Below are 21498 nucleotides of genomic sequence, written 5' to 3' on the forward strand. Positions count from 1 at the left end.
GTGTCTGCGTTGTGTTTCTGTTTTCCGTTGTCTGTTGTTGCCATCGAGAGAGCGTACAATTCATTCTCATTTCATTTGTCGTGGCGAACGGACGCGTCTGCTCTCTGCCGTCGTGTGTGTGTCTGTGTGTGTGTTTTCATTATTGGCGTCTCTTGAGTCACGTAAATTAATTGTTGTTAACTGTCTGTTGGTAACACAGCACAACAACAACGCGAGTTCTTAACGTTTGCGTAGCACGTTGCTGCCTTCTCGCTCGCACTCGCTGTGCAAATTATACATATTTATATATGTGTGTGTGACAGTTAAATATTGGTAATATATTTGTTGTTATTTATTTTTTCTATCTCTGTATATATTTAGTAAATATATGTAAATACTTTCGGCGCTAAAATTTTTGTTGTTGTTGCAGTTAAAAATAAAGAAGAGCTAAAAAAACGCGTGTGACTAAAATAAATAAAATATGAAAAATAATTTTGGATTTTTTGCTTTTTTGTTGTTTTTTTTTAAATACTCTGAGTCACGTGCGCTAAAAATTCACAAGAATTTGTTATTAATATAAAGTTATAAGTTATAAACAAAAGAGAAAAAATAAAGTGCAACTAAAAAGAAATGAAATTTTAAAATAAATACAAGCAAAAACAAATGCAATGAAAAAGCAAAAAGAAAAACAAATATAAAAAAAAAACTGGTTTTAAGCCGCTTGAAAAAATGACGCCCAGTTTATTGTTGTTGTTGTTTTTATAGTTGTCGTTAACGCGTTAATAAAACGCACAGTGAGCACTAAAAATCTATGGCCATCCACAAAAGTTGAACAGTAAAAGAAATGTTGAAAACAATAATAAAAATATATTGAACAATTGGAAACTTTACGCTGTTTTCCAGTTGGAAAAGGAGTTGATTTGTTTTTTGTAGTTGTTTCAATTTGTGGAAAAAAAGTTTCTTATTTTTTTTTGGGTCGTTACTTTTCAAGGTTCTAAGTATTGATTAATTTGAAGTGTATTTAAAGTACAGTGGGCAAGTGTTGTTGTTTGTTTACTGCTTTGTTGCTGTGGCAGCCTTTGGAACCTGTTGATGTTGCAGTTGTAATTCCAATTCCAATTCCAACTCAAATTCCCGCTTGCAACTTCCAAGGACACTTGCATAGACAATGCAATTCTGAGACACACAAAACAGGAGCGAGTCAAAGAGAGCGGCAGGTAGAGAGAGAGAGAGAGAATGAGTCAGTTGCGCTGCTTATCGTTAAGCAGTTACGAAATGTCAAATAGCGATATCAACAACAGCAACAAAAGTTACAAATGCAAACAAAATGTGCGCTCTCTTCAATTTGGCGCTGACGCTCGCTCTCGCTCTTTGCACCTATGCACCTTTGGCGCTCTCTCTCTGAAAGCTGTGCGCACAACGCTACGCTTATGCTAAACAGTGTTGCCTATTCAGCTATTTTATGGCTACGCAAAGATCGTTTGCTAGAAAAAGTGCAAAAATGATACTAGTCAGGTGTGTTCCAGAATTCTCTAGAGAAATGTTTTTGAAAACAACCGTTCGAAATGTTGGTGTCCTAAAATGTCGGAGATTTAATATTTTCAAACATATTTTTTATGCATTTATATTCAATTTAATAAATATTTAACTTTGTCAAATCTCTCAAAGTTTTTTTTGACATCAAAAAACAATGGTTTCTTGTTTGCTTCAATCTTTGACTCTTTATTTTACCCTGTTCTTTAATCTGCTTTTCCTGTCAAATTCAGCTATTTTTCGATCTCTAAAAAGTTGTCAGCACTGCTTAAAAGTGACTTTGCTGTTCTACTCACACACACACACACACACACACAATTAGCTACCTGCACGATAAGCATCAACAATGAACAAAATAAAAGAAGAATTATTGGAAATATCAAGCGTAGGCCGTTGTGCATAAAATATATTAAATAACAAAACAAAACAGGGGGAAAATATATAAATGTTTGTTTTTGTTCAGTTTTCGTTCATTCTTTTTTTTTTTTGTTGCTATTTAAGTATGCGTGTGAGCGCGCGCTTCCCGCTGTATCTGTATCTGTGTGTGTGTGAGTATCTTTGTATCTTAATATCTGAGTATCTGTAACTCGACGTGTTTCGACTGCAGACAGCGCAGCAATTTCCGTTACAAAACTGACTAAGTGGCAAGCAGTCAACGCACATGTGGCAGCCACAGCAGGTTTTACTGTACACTCAGAAAAAAAAGTTAAATTATCGTACTTCAATTTAAAGCGTTTTCTTCTTACAATTTTAAGATTGTTGTCTACTAAAATTATGGAATTAAGTATAACACATTTAAAATTCTGCCTCAACTTTCCTATGACAGCTATATGATATAGTAGTCCGATTTTAGAACAACTTTGTCGGAATTTAAAATATCAAGTCATATATATAATCGGTGAGTTTGGTTGAGATACACTAAAAAACATCGGAGTTTTCTTATATTAAATTATACAACGATTTTTAAGTACTTTAAATAGATGCTTTTAAGATTGAAATGAACTTAAAAATAATAATTTTTCGTACTAGAAAAAATTACATTTTGGGATACATTTTTAGCATTTTAGCTCATTCGAATTCTCAACTGGTTTTAGCGACCCAAAGGTGTGCTTAAAGACACCTAATTTAAAGTAGAAAAAATATCATTAGTAAATGATATTTATTTTTGTTATTTTTAGTATATAGATCAGTGTGTGCTTTAATGTGGAATAAGTACTTACAAGATTTTTTTGTATTCAAACTTTCGATTTTTTGAAGAGTTGAATTAATCTCAAAAACCTACTTAAAGTATTTCAATAAAATCACATTTTATTTTCAGGCTATCAAACTTCGAACTTTATTTATGGTAATTGTTAACAGTGTTGGAAATTCTGAACTCTGTCAGTTATTTTGAATTAAATTTCAGTCTAAGCACGGAAATCTATATTTTTTTTCAAGTGTACTTATGCTACCAACTTAAGAATGCAAAAGGCAAAAGAGGCAGAAAAGACAAAGCCGTAGCGCAAATGTGACTCACACACACACACACACACACACATCCACATATACACTCTACACTTTTAATCGCCATTCAACTTATTCAGAGACAAGTTATTTAATTTTTTTTTTTCGCTGTTGCCGCTTTTTGTTGGCCAGTTTCAGTTCAAGTTCCAGTCAAGCTAAAACTCTCGCTAACAAAATCGCTCGTGTGTGACGCTTTGCCCCTAAAATGCGATGCGTTCTTAGCGTTCTTTATTGTTGTTCTTCTTCTTCTTTATCCTCTCGGTTCTTGTTCTCGGTTTAGTGTCTGGCAAAAACATAAAGGCCAACATTTGACATTTTAACGAGCTGTGGCTCCGACTTCTCAGTTGCAACTTGTAAACGCTAAATTCAATTTTCCGAGTTTTAAGAGTTTAAACCACTCAGAAAAGTTGTTCGGCTTACTCGTTAGTTTTCGACACACACTCGTTACTCAAAGCAATTTGTTGTTAAATTTGTTGAAATAGTTTATATAATTTTTATTTTGTCACTTTTACAGATTTGTCAAGTCTTCTCGTAATTTGTTCAGCTTACTCGTTAGTTTTTCATTCATTCACTCGTTAAAATTTGTTGTTTAATGTGTTTGAAAATAGTTTGTCAGTATTTTGTTGGGTTTTTACAGCTTTTTCTAGTCAACTCGTTAGTCTTTTTATTGGGTTGTTTAGCTTACTCGTTATTTTTTTCTACACTCGTTACTCGTTGGATATTTTTGTGTACTTTGTTAGTAAGTAGCCCAAGTATTTTGTCATCTTTACAGTTTTGACAAGTATAGTCATAATTTGCAGCCACTCGTTACTAAGTGAAGTTACTTGTTAGTTTTGAACACACTCATTTATTGTTGTAAGCTAATTTTTGTGGTTTTAAAAACATTGTGACTGTGATAAAACTGTCAAAAATCGTTTGGCTTTAATACTTTTTAGCTGACTCGTTGGTTTTAGGCACTCGTTACAAGTCACTCGTTGGTTTCGCATGTCTAATTTTCACTCAGCTTGACGTAGAGTTGTATTATCTAGCTGCAGTTTGTCGTTATTAAATTATGCTTATTAGTTGATTGTTTACTCGTTACTCGTTACAAGTTACTCGCCGTATTTACTTGACAAAAGTAAAGCTCAGCTTAACGAATCAACATTAATGCTTGAGACTATATGTTCGGGTTAAAAGAAAGCTGTTTATTCGCTGCGCGTGACTCGCTACTCGTTACTTATTAATTAAGCTAAAACTATTTATTTAAGCTAAATACTAACCAAATGCCATACATTTCTGTCTCATTTCAGATGCCAAGCACCACAAAATAAACTGAAAACTAGCCGCAATTTGGCTACAACTCTTTTTTATCGCACTCGTTGAATTGCTCTCGCTAATTGCGTCAAGTGTATGTGTCAAAATAGTGTGCAAATTACAGAAGAATTAAAATCACATTAAAGCAAACAGCAAAAATTTTTTATACATTTTTTTTTATTGTGTGACGGTGAAACAAACAAAAAGAAAAGTTAAGTAAAGTGAAGTGAAGAGAGGCAAATACAATTGAATTGTTGCTGTGTTTATTGTGCGAAAAGTGAACGACAAGAAAATAGCAAGAAAAGCCAAAACAAACACAAACACAACACAGAAAACAAAGAAAACAAGAAGTGGAAAAATGGGCCAACTGCAAAGGCAGCGAGTATTTCTACTCGCCACACTCTATGTGGCACTCTGCAGCTGTTTGACTATAGGTGAGTGTATTCAATTGCCCCACTGCAATTTTCTTCACATTTTTCCGAATGCGAACATTTTCGCATTTTATAATTAGACACGAGCGGGCAATGCTAAATATGAAAATGAAGTTGTAATGCCTCAGTCTTTGCCATCATTAAACGTAAATTGCTCTAAAAATTTCAAAATTCTGCATAAATGAGTCCATGAGTTTTCGAATCATAAAAAACCATAGAATAACAAAGAACTATCATAGTTTGGCATGTTTAAAGAATATATGCAAATAAACATTAGATGCAGGGATTGCAAATAATATCTACATTTCAATTTATATGTCTAAATCATAATACAACTCTTATTACAAATTTTTATCATAAAAATCAAAAATATAAATTTAAGAATTTTAATTTTGAAAATTGAAAAGAATTTCCATTTTTGATTTATTTAATAAAAGTTTTCAAAAAGGGTTATTCTGTGGCTTTTAAATAAAAATTAAAATGTTGTTATTAACTTAAAACATTTTTGTTCATCAAAAAGTTTAACTTAAAATTTATTTTTATGATAAAAATCATCAAAAAATTCTTGCTATCAAATTTTCAACTTTAAAATTATAACCGTTAAGGTTCCTGATAACAACAAACTAGCTCGCGATAACTAAAGAATATTTATGCAAATAAATGTTATATGATACAAGTTACTATTAACCTTAAAAACCGACATAACGCAAAGTAAATAGTAAGAAATAAAAACGATTCCATTCCCAATCTCGAGCCTAACAACACATCCTTATCGCAATTTTTTTCATGCTCATTGTGTCAATATTTACACTTGAGTCTAGTTTGAGAAAATGTTTATAGCCATGCGAAGCCATAAACTGAAATAGAAACCGAGATGAAGATGAGAGCAAATATTGTAAATAGTATTTAGCGATTACGCAATGCGGAATTACGATTGTACCATTTTGTTCCAAGTCATTTGGACAAACTTAATGCTTTATCTTACCATTGAATCTGTAGATTTCACGTCTACACTTGACTTTCTGCACTCGTTAAATAAAAATGAATTCAAGCACAAATATTTGTCGTAGCAAATGCGACAGATAAAGATACAAATGTTACGAAATTTGTTGGGCTCTCAACTGCAGAGATTATCTAATGGGATTTACTTCTAGGTTTCTAGAATGCTAATGTGACCTTCAGTTTTGATATAATATTTAAACGGGACTTTGTAACAAGTATATTTTCTAGAATATACTTTTATTGCAGTATAAATGAAATGAATGCATTTGAAACTACTCATAATGAGTAGTTGGTTGGCATGCATATTACTTGGAAGATTAGGAACATATTTCTATTCATTTACTTTATTTATTCACTAGCAAATATATTTAATTGTACTTTGTATTTGATTGCGGTTTTTTAATAAACAAATATTAAGAGTATGTTCTATTTATTTCGTTCTTCAACTGCAAGTTTTGTAAAATCAATTTAAAAAATAGTATCTTGCCTGAACCGTCGAACTCTTGCGCCTGAGTCTAACACACATTCTCTCCGCCACTTCGGCATCATCTTTATATAAATGCAAATGTAAATGCGAACTTTAACCTCGAATTAAACGCACTTGCAGGTCGAATTTTCCAAAACGCCGTCTTAACTCACTAAGAATTTGTCTTGGCTATGTTGTGTCAACATGTCAGACTAGTACGACTTATGGCTTGGGCTGCACAATGATATCAGTCAGTCAGTCAGGTCAAAGATTTTTATTTTTACTTATTTATTGCAAGTAATTCGCATTGAACTTTAACATAACTTGAAAGATCATGCAATTTTTGTATGAAATAAACTTGAAAATTAAATAAATTGAGCAACTAAATACTTGAACAGGAATATATATTAGAACAACAAAGAGAGTTTAACAATTGATTATACTTTGAGGGCATCGCCAGTCAGGTCTTTCATAAATCCTTGCGCATTCCCAAAGGTCCTAGAGCAAAGAAGAAAAAGGAATTTGAAATGAAAGAGTCAAGTGAAAAAAAAAGGTGACTTACAGTCGTTGTGTTAGCCGATGACAAGACCGAGGCCGAAACGAAAGCGATTGGTTAGATGATTCAACTTGCCGCTGAGCTGCAAGAGTACCGGCAACGGTTCGAGCCGTCTTTCGCAGACGGCGCTAATAACGCCGCGAGTATCGATGCCACCGCGAAAGCTGAATTCCATTTTGGGTATATAGCAGTGATAGCAGAGGCGTGATATCGCCTGACGTTTCAATATATTCGCTCGCAGCTGTACACTCGCACCGAGGCACTTGCCATAGATTTGCGTGTAGCACAATTCCAATGCCTGTAAACTCAACATGGCCGACCAGAGGCGATTGTCCTGATGATAGCGCGCCACGGCGGTAAGTAAAGCCGCCTGTCCGCCGGGCACAATATCCTCGCGCTGATAGATGAAGTCAACGCCGAGGGCCAATTGTGGCGTCACCTGCTGCAAATAGGATGCCACAAGCACACCCATCTCCTGTTGCACATTCATGTTGCTCAGCACACACGTGCAGGTGCAGCTATTGCCAAAATAATCAAGAAATAGCCGTGAACTCTGCAGCTGCGAGTCGAGCACTGTTGCCGTCAACTTGGCCCGCAAACGTGGCGTTATGAAATGCATTAAAGTGCCGCTTAAATTGCCCTTGGCATCCACTTCAGCAATTATCATGGGATATGCCTCGCCGCTCAGTTCGTGCAACGTTTCGCCCATATAGCTGACATTGAACTGACAGTTGGCCAACTGCGATTTCTGGCCCAATTGCAGCGCATGTCCAACTGCCACATTATGGCTTAGATGCCGGCTAACATTCAGCCGGAATCCGTCAAATGTTTGCGGCAACATGTCGTGACAGCGACGATGCAACTCTGCCACTGTTCCCGGATTTCCCAAGCTCTCCGGCCGTAAACTCAACGCTGGTAGTGCAACCGCAACGGAACGGGTCTTCATCGCTGAATTCGTGGCTGACGATTCCATTTGTAACTCTCGTTCCGGATTCCGTTGAATTTTGAAGCGTTCGCCTTTCATTTCATAACCATCTCCCTCATTGGCCATACTTATGCCTAGGAATCGGTAGATTCTATTCTTATCCAACTTCTGTCTCTTTTTCGACTGCATTTCTGTCTGTACATTGCCCATTACTACTATCTGTCTCTCTCTCTTTCTCTTCTGTCTCTGTTTCTGCTATCTGTTTGCTGTTGAAAGCAGGCAAGATACAAATTTTTAATATAAAAATAATGAGTTAAAAAATCATTGAAAATAAAAACTAAGTTTCAACTTTTCTTTAAAAATCATTGAATTACTCTAATAAAATTTAATCAGCTCAATTTTTTTTATATTTTTAGTTTTTAGCTATCAATTTTTATTAAAAAAATTAAAAAATTACTTTTGGTATCTGTACAATAATAAAGTATTCTAAAATCATAAAAAGAAAGTCGCACATATGTTAAATCAAAATAAAATTCAATTATTCATTACTCTTATTTTTCATCTGATTTAAAAAAAGATAAAAATTTTTAAAATAAAAATAATGAGTTAAAAAATCATTAATAATAATAATTAAGTTTTAACTTCCCTTTAAAAATCATAGAATTACACTGATAAAAAGAAATCAGCTCTATTTTTCTTTTATATTTTTAGTTTTTGGCTATCAATTTTTATTATAAAAATTAAAAAATTACTTTTGGTATCTGCACAATAAAATTGTATAGTAAAATCAAAAAAAGAAAGTCGCATATATGTTAAGTCAAAATAAAATTCAATTAATTATAACTCCTATTTTTTCATCTCAATTAAAAAATTCTCAAATAATAATTTAATTTTAATTCTTCATTAAAAATCACAGAATAAATGTTGAATATACCAAAAAATGTATTATATTTAAAACTGTTTTAAAAAGTTCTGTGAGTAAACTTGATTCGCCAATTACCCCACTGAACTACTGAATAAATCCGAAAAAAATCCCACACCCAATTCTATTCCCACAGTTTACCAAAAAAAAAAAAAAAGAAACTTGAAAAGAAGCCAAGAAAGCAAGAAAACGTTGAGCAATTACCACATCCGCTTAATTTGTCGAACCACTTTTTATTGTGTGTTTTCATGTTCTTTTTTTTTTTTAATCGTCATCGTTGTCTTCTGTCGCGTCTAACCTTTCTACGCGGTCAAACAACGGGGCAGCAAAGAATTATACCGCTACCGAATCTGACTGTACCCCAAGTTCAACAACAAGTAAGAGTGTTCTATGTGAGAATGCTAAACTTGCGGATACCTTTTCTGTTTCTTAACAAGAAATTAGACACAAGAATTTGACATTTAACTGTATAACTTTTTTGTTTATGGTGCGATTCTAGGAAAATTTTCGGAGTATAGAGCTAAGAAGTTAAGCTGCAGATAAACATTCAAATCCGGGCATTAATTGTGCAAAAATTAGTAAAAACTAGATAATAAAAATTATAAAAAGGTGGATAAAAACAAAAAATTGACTTACAAATGGTTTCAAGCCCTGTTTTATCTTTTTAGACAAAGCTATTCACAAATATGTATTCATAACAATTTTATGCTAATTAAAAATGCTGCCAGCAGACCCCACTTGCTGCATTTGCAGGGAATATGCAACTGAAGAAAGCTAAATGAAATTAATTAACGCAACAATTCTTTCATTTTTTTTTTTTGTGAACATGTTTGACTTATTTTCTAGACTCTTAAGCTGTGTTCTCTGTGAGTTTCGAAGCGGAGAAGAGAAAGAAGTAGGCGGCAGGGTTGTCATCATGCCGCATATAGCCGCAATTGATGTTGCAAGCAGCACTTTTAACCTTCGCTGAGTCACAAGAATGTTTCATATTTTATTTGTATGACTGTGTCATTCTGCTCGGCTAAATGATGACACTGCCACACCGTGTGGCAAGCTTAGAGTGAGAGACAATTCTAATTAGTTGCGGGTCGACTCTATGTGTAGCTTTCACTGGAAGCCTGAGAAAGCTGCACAGAGAGAGAGAGAGACAAGAATAATCCAATACAAAGCAAATGATTAAATGAGGCACAATAGGCGTGGCATGCAACATGCGCTAAATTTGCTTTAATTAGCGAAAAAATAAATTTAAAAAAAAAGAATGCCAGTGAATTCTCGACTACTTATTAGCTAACCAAATGGGGGGCCATTCACTTTAACCCTTGAACTAAACGAGGCACCCAAAAAAGTACAAGAAACATGACAAAAGAATGAGTGGAAGAATCTACAAGCTGCAGAAGCGGCACATAAGTCGCTTTCTCTGTCAACTCTCAATGCGACATATTTGAATTTTCTGGGAAAAATGGTTGAGGCATCTCTTGACAAAGTTACAGAGTTTGATGAAGTCAGTTGAACTTGTTGTTGCTGTTGTTGCATAGAGCTTATGGTCAACTGTGAGTGAGTGTTGCAGCTGCTGCCTGCTTGTCTGCTTGCAACATTGGAGGCAACAACTCTTGAGCCTGTCTTTTGTAGCACTTGAAAGCGGCAACCGAGCGCAAGGACAGGAAAAAGGAAATTCCAATTATGTTGCAAGTCTGGCCGTGCGTAGAAAAAGAATTGTTACTTGTCTTTTATGGCCACTCTCCAGTCCCCTCTCTTTCCTCTCTTCCCTTTCTTCCCTTTCCACTTTAACCAGTGTCGCCTGCAGTTCTTTCTATGCCTCATTTTAATTCAGTAGCATCTTCCTCTTTATCTCTTCCTGTCTCCCTCTCTCTCACTCTCTGTCTAGTCTGTCGCTATGCCCTGCTAAAGTTGCTATGCCCTGTTGAAGCTAATAGCTATTGCACTTTCTAACTCGACTCTTGACAAAGATTTCTTACTGAAAATTTATATAGTTGCTGCTGTCAAAAGTATTTTATTCCAAGCAGAAACTAACAAATACTTTAACCATTTAACCCCTCAAACTATCCATATGAAGTCGACTTTATGTTAAGATTTTTGTGCTTAAACTTCATACAGTAGTTACTTATTTAATTACATTCCCAATTCAATAAGTTCGAATGAATAAATACTTTAACTTTGTTTTTCTAGCATTTCCTACCATCTAACTATCTATATGAACTCAGCTGTACAGAAAGATTTCTGTCTGAAACTTGGTACAGATGCTACTTAATTCCGTATATTCCGATTTCTAAGAGATCACATACATCATATCAGTTTTTCCAGAATATATACAAAATTAAAAACTTTACTTTTCCCAACATTTTCTTCTATCAAACACTAATTATATTTCCTAAATAGCAGTGTATTTCAAACGTCGTTAATTTGCAGCTAACTCTTTAGCTTTCTCGTTTTAATTTTAATACAGTAAAGGGCATTTATATAGAGTCCAGTTCCCAGTCCCGCACCCTGGCGCCCTCTACAGCCGGGCCAGACAATTGTCTATTGTTGTACATTATTACTGTTGTTGTTGTTGGTTTTGGGTCTTGATTTTGCTTTTGTTTTTATTGTGCAGTTGCTGGATTTAAGCAGCGCATTTGCTTTAATTAAAATAAAAATAGGGATGCAGAAAATAACATGAATAAAATGCAACATGTTCGAGCTGGATTTGGGTTGTAGAATAACTCAAGAAGCTCATGATTAAACTCTCGACTAACTCAGCCTGATAATTAGCTGAATAACGCTGCACAATCTGTCGTCTTTGATGCTTTCTATATAAAAAGTACGCTATATAGTCGTACATAATATTTGCATAACTTTCGTCTGCACTTGACTTGGCTTCGGCTTTATTCTTATGCTCATTTTACTGCTCTCTCTTTTTTTTTGGGGAGTAAACGTAAAGAAAAGGCGGGACCACACTGACAGACAATTAGTTGGAAGTTGATCCAAAAACTTGCGCATAATTAGCAAGCATTGTTGCATGCCACAGTCCTCCATCTGCCTTTTTATCCAGAGCCCCATAAATTAACTGCAAATGAGCCGCGGCCTCAGCGGGCAACCGCATTATGCCCGATGCGCTCCTGCACTCCTACACTTCACCCCCCCAAAAAAAAAAAAAAATGTGGAGGCTAATTACGAGAGTAAGTAGCTCCGATAGCAGCCATATATAATGAACTACGCCCACTGCAGTCAACTTTTAGAGGTTATGGCGCCCAACGTGGGGCACTTCAACTTGACTCCAAAGCTTTCCCAAGAGCCAGACAATGATATTATTAGATTATTCACATTATTTGTTAGGCATCTCTATTTAATCAACGAGTTTGTTAACTTTTTAGAGAGAAAATTTTCATATTTCCGCAGGAAAGCGAAACTTAATCGCACACTTTAATTTCCAACTATTTAATCTTATACAGAGAAAAAAATAATCCAAGATCCGGCTTGAAATAAGTCCACTGTGGTGTCTAAAGTATGCTTATACCGGATTTTCTTAAATCAAATAGAATATACTTGATTCAAGCAAGATTTTGCTTGGGAATATTTGTGGAAAGATTTTTAAAATTTAAATTACTTTTTTAATATTGAGTTGTTGCCATTTTATCCGCAAATAATCTAATAATATAATTATAATTATTCTAAATACATATCTAAAATCCAAAATTTATGCTTTATTTTAGAATAATTTTTTTTATTCTAAATACATATCTAAAATCCAAAATTTATGCTTTATTTTAGAATAATTTGCTTTTTTTTTTTTTTCTGTGCATAATATTCAAAAGTGTAACAAATGATTGTGCCCTTCAAGAGCTCGTTAGCTTTTCTTTTCTATACATTATTTCAAGCTCAAGTGCAACAAAATGTGGCAGCGTCGCATGTGTTATAATAATAATGTTTGTGGCAACCAAAAAAATTGCAGACACGAGTTGAGTTGATAATGAGCTGAGAAAGGCAACAATAGAAGTGAATTAGTGGCAACAAGCAAGACAAAGAAAATCAAATTCAAAATGAAAATGAAAATAAAAATAAAAATAAAAAATATGCCAATGATTGTGTCAGTTTCAAGTATTTTCCCCTCCCCGTTTTCCCAACTCTTGTGGAGCTTCTTTGGATGCCATTAAACAAGTTTTGCTCTATTGCAATGCAGCTGCAGCAGAGGAAGCAGGGGTAAAAAATAGGGGCTTGAGTACGGCGTGGTAAATGAATACCCGCATAATGCCAACGGAATTACAACAACAAAGACAAAACAATAAGTAGCCAAATCCCAAAAAAGAAAATAAAATAAAAAATAAAACCAGCTCAGCTCAAACAACAACAACAACAACAACACAAAGAAGTGCGAGAAAAGAGGCAACAACAAAGATGCATGGAAAATACAAATGAAGGATTGTTTTGCTGTTGCATTGTGGCACCCCACTCCCCTCCCCTTACTTCCCACAGCCCCGAGGGGCAACTGTCTGTTTTTTTTTCTCTCTCTCTTTTTTTTTTTAAGTATGATGAATGAATTTTAAATACAAATTCAGTTGTTGCTCATAAAAAATACCCAAACAGCAAAGAATGTCTTGGAAAATTATAATAAATGATAAACCACATGTTAAAACAGCTCTTCAAGTAATTTAACATACCATATCATAAACACATACATACATTTATTCCCCAACTTACCCAAAAATATATATCCGTAAAGCTATGATAAAATAAATGTTGTTACCAAATATATGTTTCTTTCCACAAGTCGATTGAAATTTTTAACTCTGTTTTTTTAATTTTTGGATTTTTTTTTTTCTTACGATTTTTCTCTGTTTGGTTTTAGTGCAGTTGTTCCATTGAATAATCCCATTTAAATCTGTTGTACAAATAACAAAAATTGCTAGATTTTTGTTGTTTTTATCACCAATTTTCAACTCTGTCTAATCTGTTTGAAACATTAGCCAAAGCCAAGTTTGTTGAGGCTCGTTAAGCGGCTCTAAAGATGCGACTGTTAAGAAAGCTTGTACTTCATTTAGATGGCAATCTTTTTGCTTTCTTTTATTTTTTAACTTTAGCTAAATTTCATTGTTTGAATAGTCTTAAAAAAATTTATAATATCTTTTCAAGATCAGTCGAGTTAATTAAAACAGTTTTAAAATCTAATTTAATTTAGAATCAAAATTGGTAAATTAATTTTTATTCGATTACTGTCCTTTTGTCGATACTTTCGATCGCTGTCCATTTTTTTATATTTGACGAAAACTTCAAAGTGACATAACTTTGTCAAATCCTAACCGATTTCCTTGCGGAATATCAATTTTATCATTATTTAGCCTCTATTTTGATTCTGCATCAAAATTTAAAAATTAAATTTTTTTCATTAACCTAAGCTGTCATAACTTTATCAAATCTTAACCGATTTCCTTGCGGAATAGCAATTATATCATTTTTTAGCCTCTATTTTGATTTTGCATCAAAATTTAAAAGTTATAAATTTTTCACAAACTTAAGCTGTCATAACTTTGTCAAATCTTAACCGATTTGCTTGCGGAATGTCAATTTTATCATTAATAATCCTCTATTTTGATTCTGCATCAAAATTTTAAAATTAAATATTTTTCACAAACTTAACCTTTCATAACTTTGTCATATCTTAACCGATTTCCTAGCGGTAAGCAATTTTATCATTGTTATGTCTCTATTTTGATTCTGCATCAAAATTTGAAAATTTAATATTTTTCACAAACTTAAGCTGTCATAACTTTGTCAAATCTTAACCGATTTCCTTGCGGAATGTCAATTTTATCATTAATAAGCCTCTACTTTGATTCTGCATTAAAATTGGAAAATTTAATTTTCCCATACTTTCTTCTGTCTGATTGAACTTATTCATAGTTTTTCTTAAGTACTGATCTTTATAATTTAAAACAGTTTGTCGTTTAGTCTACATCTAGAATGTTCTTAGTAGTACCTATATATATTTCATTTGTGTTAGGAGCAGGAGGAGTGGAAGATGAGAAGTCGGAGTCTCAGTCTTGACAGGAAGTTGAGGCAGACGTGCTGTATGCCTTACAAGTGCGCCCCTGGCATACTAAATTGAGTCATTTAGTCGGCATTGGCATGCGTAATGCATTAGACAGAGCCTAAAATGCATATAGAACTGGTAACAGGGAACAGAGAGCAGGGAGCAGGGAATGTGATTGGATTTGGGATTGGTATTGGTATTGGTAGGAGGACAGGGTTCTTTCACTACCTGCGCCTATCTATTGAACCATCTAAAGAGGGTCTCACTTTGGTGCTCAGGTAACCTGATGACGCCTGGCATACACAACTAATTGCTAATTGGATTATGTCTCACACAGATAGAGAAAGAGTGGGAGAGAGAAAGAGAGAGAGGGGAAACATTTAGACGCAGGCAATGACGTGTGCCAAAAGGTCAATGATACGTGGCTAGAAACGACTTCGTCTCTAATCCCTTGGACTAGAGAATGGACTACAGTCTATCCAAATACCTTTTACACCCCTATTTTTTTCTTTTTTTTTTTTTAATTGACTAACGTCCCGCTGCAATTGCATAACAATGAGACCCAAGTTCGATTTCGTTTTCCCCCATTTTCACCGGTGATTCTTATTCTTTTTTCACATTTCCTGATTGCCGACCCCAATTGTCGTGGTTCGTGGTTCGTTGACGTTCCACAAATGCTCTTCACTTACCTTTTAGTCGCTGGTCATTTCTATTTTCTATTTTTTTTTGTGTAATTGGTAATGCAAAGTGCAAGGCAGCAACAGGACATTGGAATTGGTATTGGAATTGAAATTTGGTTTGAGAATGTGTTTAATCAATTTTTTTTTTTTGTGAGCATACATCTGATTCTATTTGTCAATTGTATTGCATTGGATTTTATTTGGTTATATGCTGAGCTCAGTATTTCAATCTCTTTGTCTTTCGCTTTGCATAAGCTTAATTCTTCTTCTCTCTCTTTCTGTGTGGCTTTCACTTGAGCATATCTGGTACTGTTCCCACTTATTAAATTTTCCCACACTCCAATTGCTTAGCCGCCCACACCACGCCCCCTTTTTAGTCAGTCGTACCTTGTTTTTTATTTGCTGTTTTCATGCATTTTTCCCACCATTAAGCCCCAAACTATCAGCTGCAGCTCATCAACTCTGACAAGAGGCCAAAAAAAAAAAAAAAAAGTGCAGTCACAGATTTGCTTGCTCTTGCTTCGTTTATTTCTTTTGCTTCTCTTCTCATTCCGCTGCGTTTTGCCAATTTTCAGCATTTAACCAAATAAACGGATTGTCTACTCCATTCCCCATTTTCCCCGCTTCTTTCCGCACATCTTTCCTACACCAATTTCATCTGCATTCACTTCCATCACATTCACATGATGTTCCTTGGCTCTCAGAACCGTGCGTTGGCGTCATTATCAACATTTTGCCTGCCTCTGCTTCTGCACCCCTCTTTCCCCCTGCCCCTGCTAAAATCTTCCCCTCCTTGGCCACGTCTTTGACTTCACTTTAGCTCAATTTTGCTCCATTGTCGCTTCTTCTCGTCTTTTTTTCTGCGCTGTTCTGTTTGCTGTTGCCTGAGTGATGAGAGTTACCTTGACTAAATTTGCTACGTTACCCATTTCGAAAAGTCATAGGCGTCGCAGACCTTGGTACCCCTAAAAAGGGGTTAGGGGAGGTAAAAAAGGGAGCTATGTGATCAAATTTGAGTCCAAATTTAGTGATTTCAAGACACATTTTTAACATTGCTTATGAAACAGATTGCAATTAAAATATTCAAATAGTAGTACTGTATAATTTTATATGCATTACCAGTGTTGTAAAGCAAAATATGCAGTTGCTTAAATATTAAAATATAGAATGGTTTATTCTTCAGTTAATAATTCTGGATGACACATCAGATCCACTTAAAAATTAATCCAAATATGTATAAAAAAAGACTCATGTTTTTAAGCAGTAGTGTTGAATAATATTTTCTGCATAATACAAATAAATAAAATATTTTATTTGTTTTATTGAAATTGTTTTTAAAGGTATTTAAGCTTGTTATTTGAAAAGGATTTCAATGCAAGTACTCAAGAATAGTATTGGATAATTTTGTGTGCATAACAAGTGTTGGAAAATATAATGTGTAGTTGCTTAAATATAAAAGTTTACTATTGCTACATTTTTCAATTTCACTTAAATTTTCTAAATGAGTTACTTAATTTAAAAAATGGATTACAGATCAAGTTATTTATAAAATAGTGTTGCATAATTTGCTAAACAACGCAAGTGTTGGAAAACGTAAAAGATACAAAAGTTTACAATAATTTTTAAAGGCGTCTTCAGCTTGAAAATGTAAATAACTTGTTTTTGAAACTAAATTTTCAGCTAAAGTTTAACTAAAATATTATTGAATAATATTGTTTGCTTAGCCAGTGTTGGAAAACGTAATATGTAGCTGCTTGGATATTAAACGCTACTTACTCTTTCTATTCTTCAGTTTATTTAAACATTTTTCTTTGAAAAGTTTTCTTGAATAGATTCCATTGCCCCCCTTTGTATAGGACACCACTGTGCGTCTTTTTGGCCGTCTGTCATCATTCGGGCTTGGACCCCGAAACGTACGCAAAACTTTGAGAACTTGCCTGCAATCAAAACTGACTGATGCAAGGTTGCTTCACACTGTCTTCTCTGTTCCTCTTCGCCTTATTCCCCTCTTCCCCTCTCCTCCCTTTCGCTGTCTGTTGCACTCTGGGTTGGGGCATAGTTTAGCGTATATTTTCATAATTTTATGGCAATTTTTCACATGGCAACGCGGCAACTCTGGCATCAGCAGCTTGTCTTACAATCCTGTAAAAACGTTGGAGCACCCTCTCCCACGTTTCCCTTCCAATTCCCAACGGGTTTTCCTGGATACCCAGTTAACAGTTGCCAGTTCCCTTTGTTTGCATTTTAGTCATGAACTTTTAAACATTTGTCATGCATAATTTGAGTGCCAAATGTATTGGAAAGAATTTTAAATTGATTGTTATTGTTGTCAGTTGTGTTGGCGGAGTATGGGATGAAGTATAGGTTGGACTAAAGAGGAAGTTGGAGTCGCAGTTGCAGGCAGAACATTAGTCAGTGCAGAGGACAGACATCACTGTCAATAATTAGCTTAACCCATTAATAACAATGTGCCCCACAGCTGAGTCAGCAAATGGTAACTGATAGGGATACGGTATAGGTATTGCATACTGGGTGGGGGTATAGGAGTTTTTGGATACGGTCATTGTTAGGGTTAGTCTGCCAAGATTAATGATGCTTTTCATGCGGTACCTGCAACTACAACTTCTTCTCTTCCCAAATGCCTTTTGGCGTCTGCTAAAAGTAAAAGTTCATTCACATTGCGTGCTGAGATTCCAATGGATAAAGTAACGGAGTAAGACAGACGGACAGACAGACAGACAAATGGACGGACAGATAAACGGACAAGTTTATGGCATACGTAACTTATGGGTTTATCTTTACTCTCAACTTACTGTTTCGGTTTCATAATTTTATTTGGGTGTTTCAACTGAGCGAGAGAGATTAAATGAGCAGAGAGAGAGAGAGAGAGAGAGAGAGAGAAGGAAGAGAAGCTGCAAGGACTGAGACACAGAGTTGAGCGCGTGTCGTGTCCTCAATTTAAGCTGAAAGCAACAATAAAGTATAATTTACTGGAAAGTTGGGACGAATCATCAGGAGGCCGTTAAAAAAAAAATAAAAGAAATTAGCTTACTTTCATTCCCAATCTTCTTTTTCACACTCTTCAGCAGCCAAATTCAGAAATCTGCATTCTAAATAAATAACTTTTTAAGAAATAAACACCAAAATACAAATATATGTAATATAACAATTTTAAATACTCTGAAATATTTTATTTTTTAGAAACATACATTAAAGAACAAAAATTTGTGTTTTAATGCGATCAAAGTGACATTCCACTTGAAAATCGGTTAGGTTTTGGCAAAGCTATGACAGTTCAAAGTTGCTCACACCTCTGACCTAGCAACTTTACAAGTCAAAATTTTTCTTAATTTTGACATGATTTTTTACAAGAAAATGAAAGGTCTCAGAATCAAATTTAAAGTGTTGTTTTATACTAAAAACGATATAAGGAGTTGATTAAAAGTGAAAACTTGACATTTAAAATTTTGAATTTTCGAAATTTCAAAGGGGGGACCCTTACCATAAAAATCGAAAAAAAAAATTAAAAATTTTCTAAATGAATTAAATTTGAATACAGGATGAATTTAGAGGCCAAGCCAAGATCAAAATGACTTTCCGCTTGAAAATCGGCTCAGTTTTGATCAAGTTATGACAGTTGGAAGTTGGTCAACTCTTTGACCTTACGGTTACGGTGTTATTCCTAAATTTTCATTATTTTAAATATTCAAAAATATTTCATTTTTTAAAAGAAAACCAAAAAAAAACATAAATATGTGTCTTAACAGTTTTTAATATTTATAAATATTTTATTTCTTTAGAGAAAAACATAAAATTCAAAAATTTTTGTTCTTACAAACTGCATTTTTAAGAAAATTTGGCTTTCAAATATTTATAATTTTCATCTTAAAAATATGTCGAGAACTAAATTCTTTTTTTTATCAGTGTAGTAAATGATGACTTGAGTAGTTCATTCCGGCCTTAAGGCTTTAATAAAAAATTATTTGAAATTTAATATTGTGCTTGGTTAATTGGATTGCTGTGCTTCTGATCCTACATTGTATTAATTTTATTCCGATATCCGGAATTTTATTTTCTGTGTACTGCTTCAACTGAATTTCATCTCGAGTTTTTCTGCTTATCAGCTTATCTGTCTAGCCTGTAAACTTACGTACATATCTAATGCTTCAGCTTACACGCATCTCCAGTGCTCAAGCCCACATCTGATGAGTGTTGTAAAGTTTAGTATTTTACCTCTTTGCGGGCTTCCAGCGAAATGATTCGACATTGTCTTGAGCTCATCTCGTGTCTCGTATCTTTCGTGTCTTCTCCTTTTCCTTTTCCTCTTGCTCTTTCTCTTTGTTGCTGCTGTTGTTGGAGTTCTTTATGCTTTTTAAGCTTTTGCAGCACTTCCAAGTAAAGCGCATAAAACGCACACAGATACAGCTTAAGATACAGCTACAGAAACAGATACACCAAAAATTGCAGATACATTTACAAGCGACTGATGCTCAAATTTTGCTGATTCAGTTTTGGCATTTTGCGTATTTAGTTACTTATTTCTTCTTAATTTTACAAGCATCTTTGCCTTTTGTACTGCATTTATTTTTATATTTGTTTTGAATTCCATTCTTTTTATGGCTTCATTTTTTTAGTCTATCTAGGCAAATTGTTGGTGAAAAATTAACCAACCCAACGAATGACCAACGTCGAAGACAAAGCAAATCAAGCAGCTAACAATTTTGTTTACACTGGACTACAAGATAGTATAAGCTAAAAGCAATAAATGTATGGGAAATATTTTATTAGAAAAATAAAATTAATAAAGAGAGAAAGAGCGCAAACTGTAAAGATTTTATAAAAAAAATATTTTTGAAATAAATATTATTTTTAGATATTGGTTAATGATTAGGAATTATTTATTTGAAGCAAGCAAATTTTGAGCAGATATCTAAGCCAAAAAATGCAACACCCGTAACAAATATAATTTAAAAAAATTAAATTTGTAATAATTATTCTGTTTAAATATTAATAAATGAATAGAATATATTTATTTAAAAGCAATCAATTTTAGGCAAGGAAAAAAAAAGAGAGATGGCAGAAACCGTAACGATTATAATTATTAATATTAAATTATAAATAATAGATAAATAAATAAAAAACTATAATAAATTATAGATAAACATTATTTGTTTATTATTATGAAATAATTGAAAAGTTACAAATATACGTGAATAAACATTTTTTTTAACGTTATAAGCAACAAATTTTATTATTAAAATTAAAAGATATTCCATGACTTTTTATTTTTGTAATTTGTATAAAGTTTTCCATTTATTCAGACAAATTTTACTAGTTGAATTTGTTTATGTTGACTCAAGTTTCGTGATAGTCTGAAATTACAAAAAAAAAAATTTCTGATGAAAAAATTCCGAATGCATTGCTTGAAACATTTTTCAAAAAGTAAATTAGATATTTCGAATTAAGATAAAATATCTTTTTTTTTGCTACGCGAACTTAAGCTGACAAGAGCGTTTTATTGCTCACAATTGTTACATTTTAATCTTGAATGATTAAGTACAATAAATAGTGTTGTCTAGTGTTAACAAACCCTAAAAGAATTTGCAAAATTGCAGTCGAAAAAAATAATGTTCGTTTGGCTGCTACGTAAATTGCAGTGTTAATAGATTAAAATTGAACTGATTTCAACTAGAGCTACCTCCCCAAAATCCCTCCAGGGTATGGGCTGTCAAAAGGCACATCAATTCACACAGTTGGCTGTGGCAATTTGGCAATAAAATTGTTGTTGCAACAAGCGAGAGGCAACAACAATTGTGCAACGGCAATTAGAGGGTGTGGAAAGAGACTGCAGATGGGAAAAAATTGCAAAAATTTGTGTGTGTGTGTCCTTAAAAGGCGCCTAGGGGGTTGCTGCCACCCCCCTCTCACCCTTCGATTAACCCTCAGTGGAACTACAATAGAACAATGTCCGAGTTGACATTTGATTTCTGACGCGTGTCGCTTTAACGGCCTTCGGTTTTTGTCTCTCCAAGTGGCAGGAGGAATTCTGTATTGCCACAACAAGGAGTGCCACATGCTGTCTTTCATTCCATCTAGCAATCCTCCTCCTTCTACTTTTCTGGTTATTTTTATTTTTATGATTGTTTTAATTTTGTTTGTTGCAAACAAATAGGCGGAAAATTT

At 34.0% G+C, this 21498-nt stretch overlaps 2 protein-coding genes across 4 annotated transcripts in view; one reads left to right on the forward strand and one right to left on the reverse strand.

Annotated features, from left to right (window-relative positions):
- The first annotated feature begins 222 nt into the window (after window positions 1-222).
- The window catches only part of LOC117793283 (fasciclin-2), a 121412-nt gene continuing 100136 nt past the window's right edge, over window positions 223-21498 (forward strand). For all 3 annotated transcript variants that reach the window (XM_034633568.1, XM_034633566.1, XM_034633567.1), the window contains exons 1-2: window positions 223-312; window positions 4305-4742. In XM_034633568.1, the coding sequence (XP_034489459.1) occupies window positions 4667-4742 (76 nt within the window). In that variant the 5' untranslated portion in view covers window positions 223-312; window positions 4305-4666. The remainder of the gene's footprint in view (window positions 313-4304; window positions 4743-21498) is intronic.
- LOC117793284 (mitochondrial import receptor subunit TOM40 homolog 1-like) lies at window positions 6592-13578 on the reverse strand. The gene is made up of 3 exons (XM_034633569.1): window positions 13306-13578; window positions 6770-7954; window positions 6592-6705 (listed from the first exon to the last, which is right to left on the reverse strand). The coding sequence occupies exon 2, from the start codon at window positions 7896-7898 to the stop codon at window positions 6780-6782; it is 1119 nt and encodes a 372-aa protein (XP_034489460.1). The 5' UTR covers window positions 7899-7954; window positions 13306-13578; the 3' UTR covers window positions 6592-6705; window positions 6770-6779.

The sequence above is a fragment of the Drosophila innubila genome, chromosome X (genome assembly GCF_004354385.1).
Source record: "Drosophila innubila isolate TH190305 chromosome X, UK_Dinn_1.0, whole genome shotgun sequence".
Classification (NCBI taxonomy): Eukaryota; Metazoa; Arthropoda; class Insecta; order Diptera; family Drosophilidae; genus Drosophila; species Drosophila innubila.

Excerpts from the sequence above, each read along its gene's own strand:
- LOC117793284 (XM_034633569.1), bottom strand. The coding sequence starts at position 7,898 with ATGGGCAATGTACAGACAGAAATGCAGTCGAAAAAGAGACAGAAGTTG.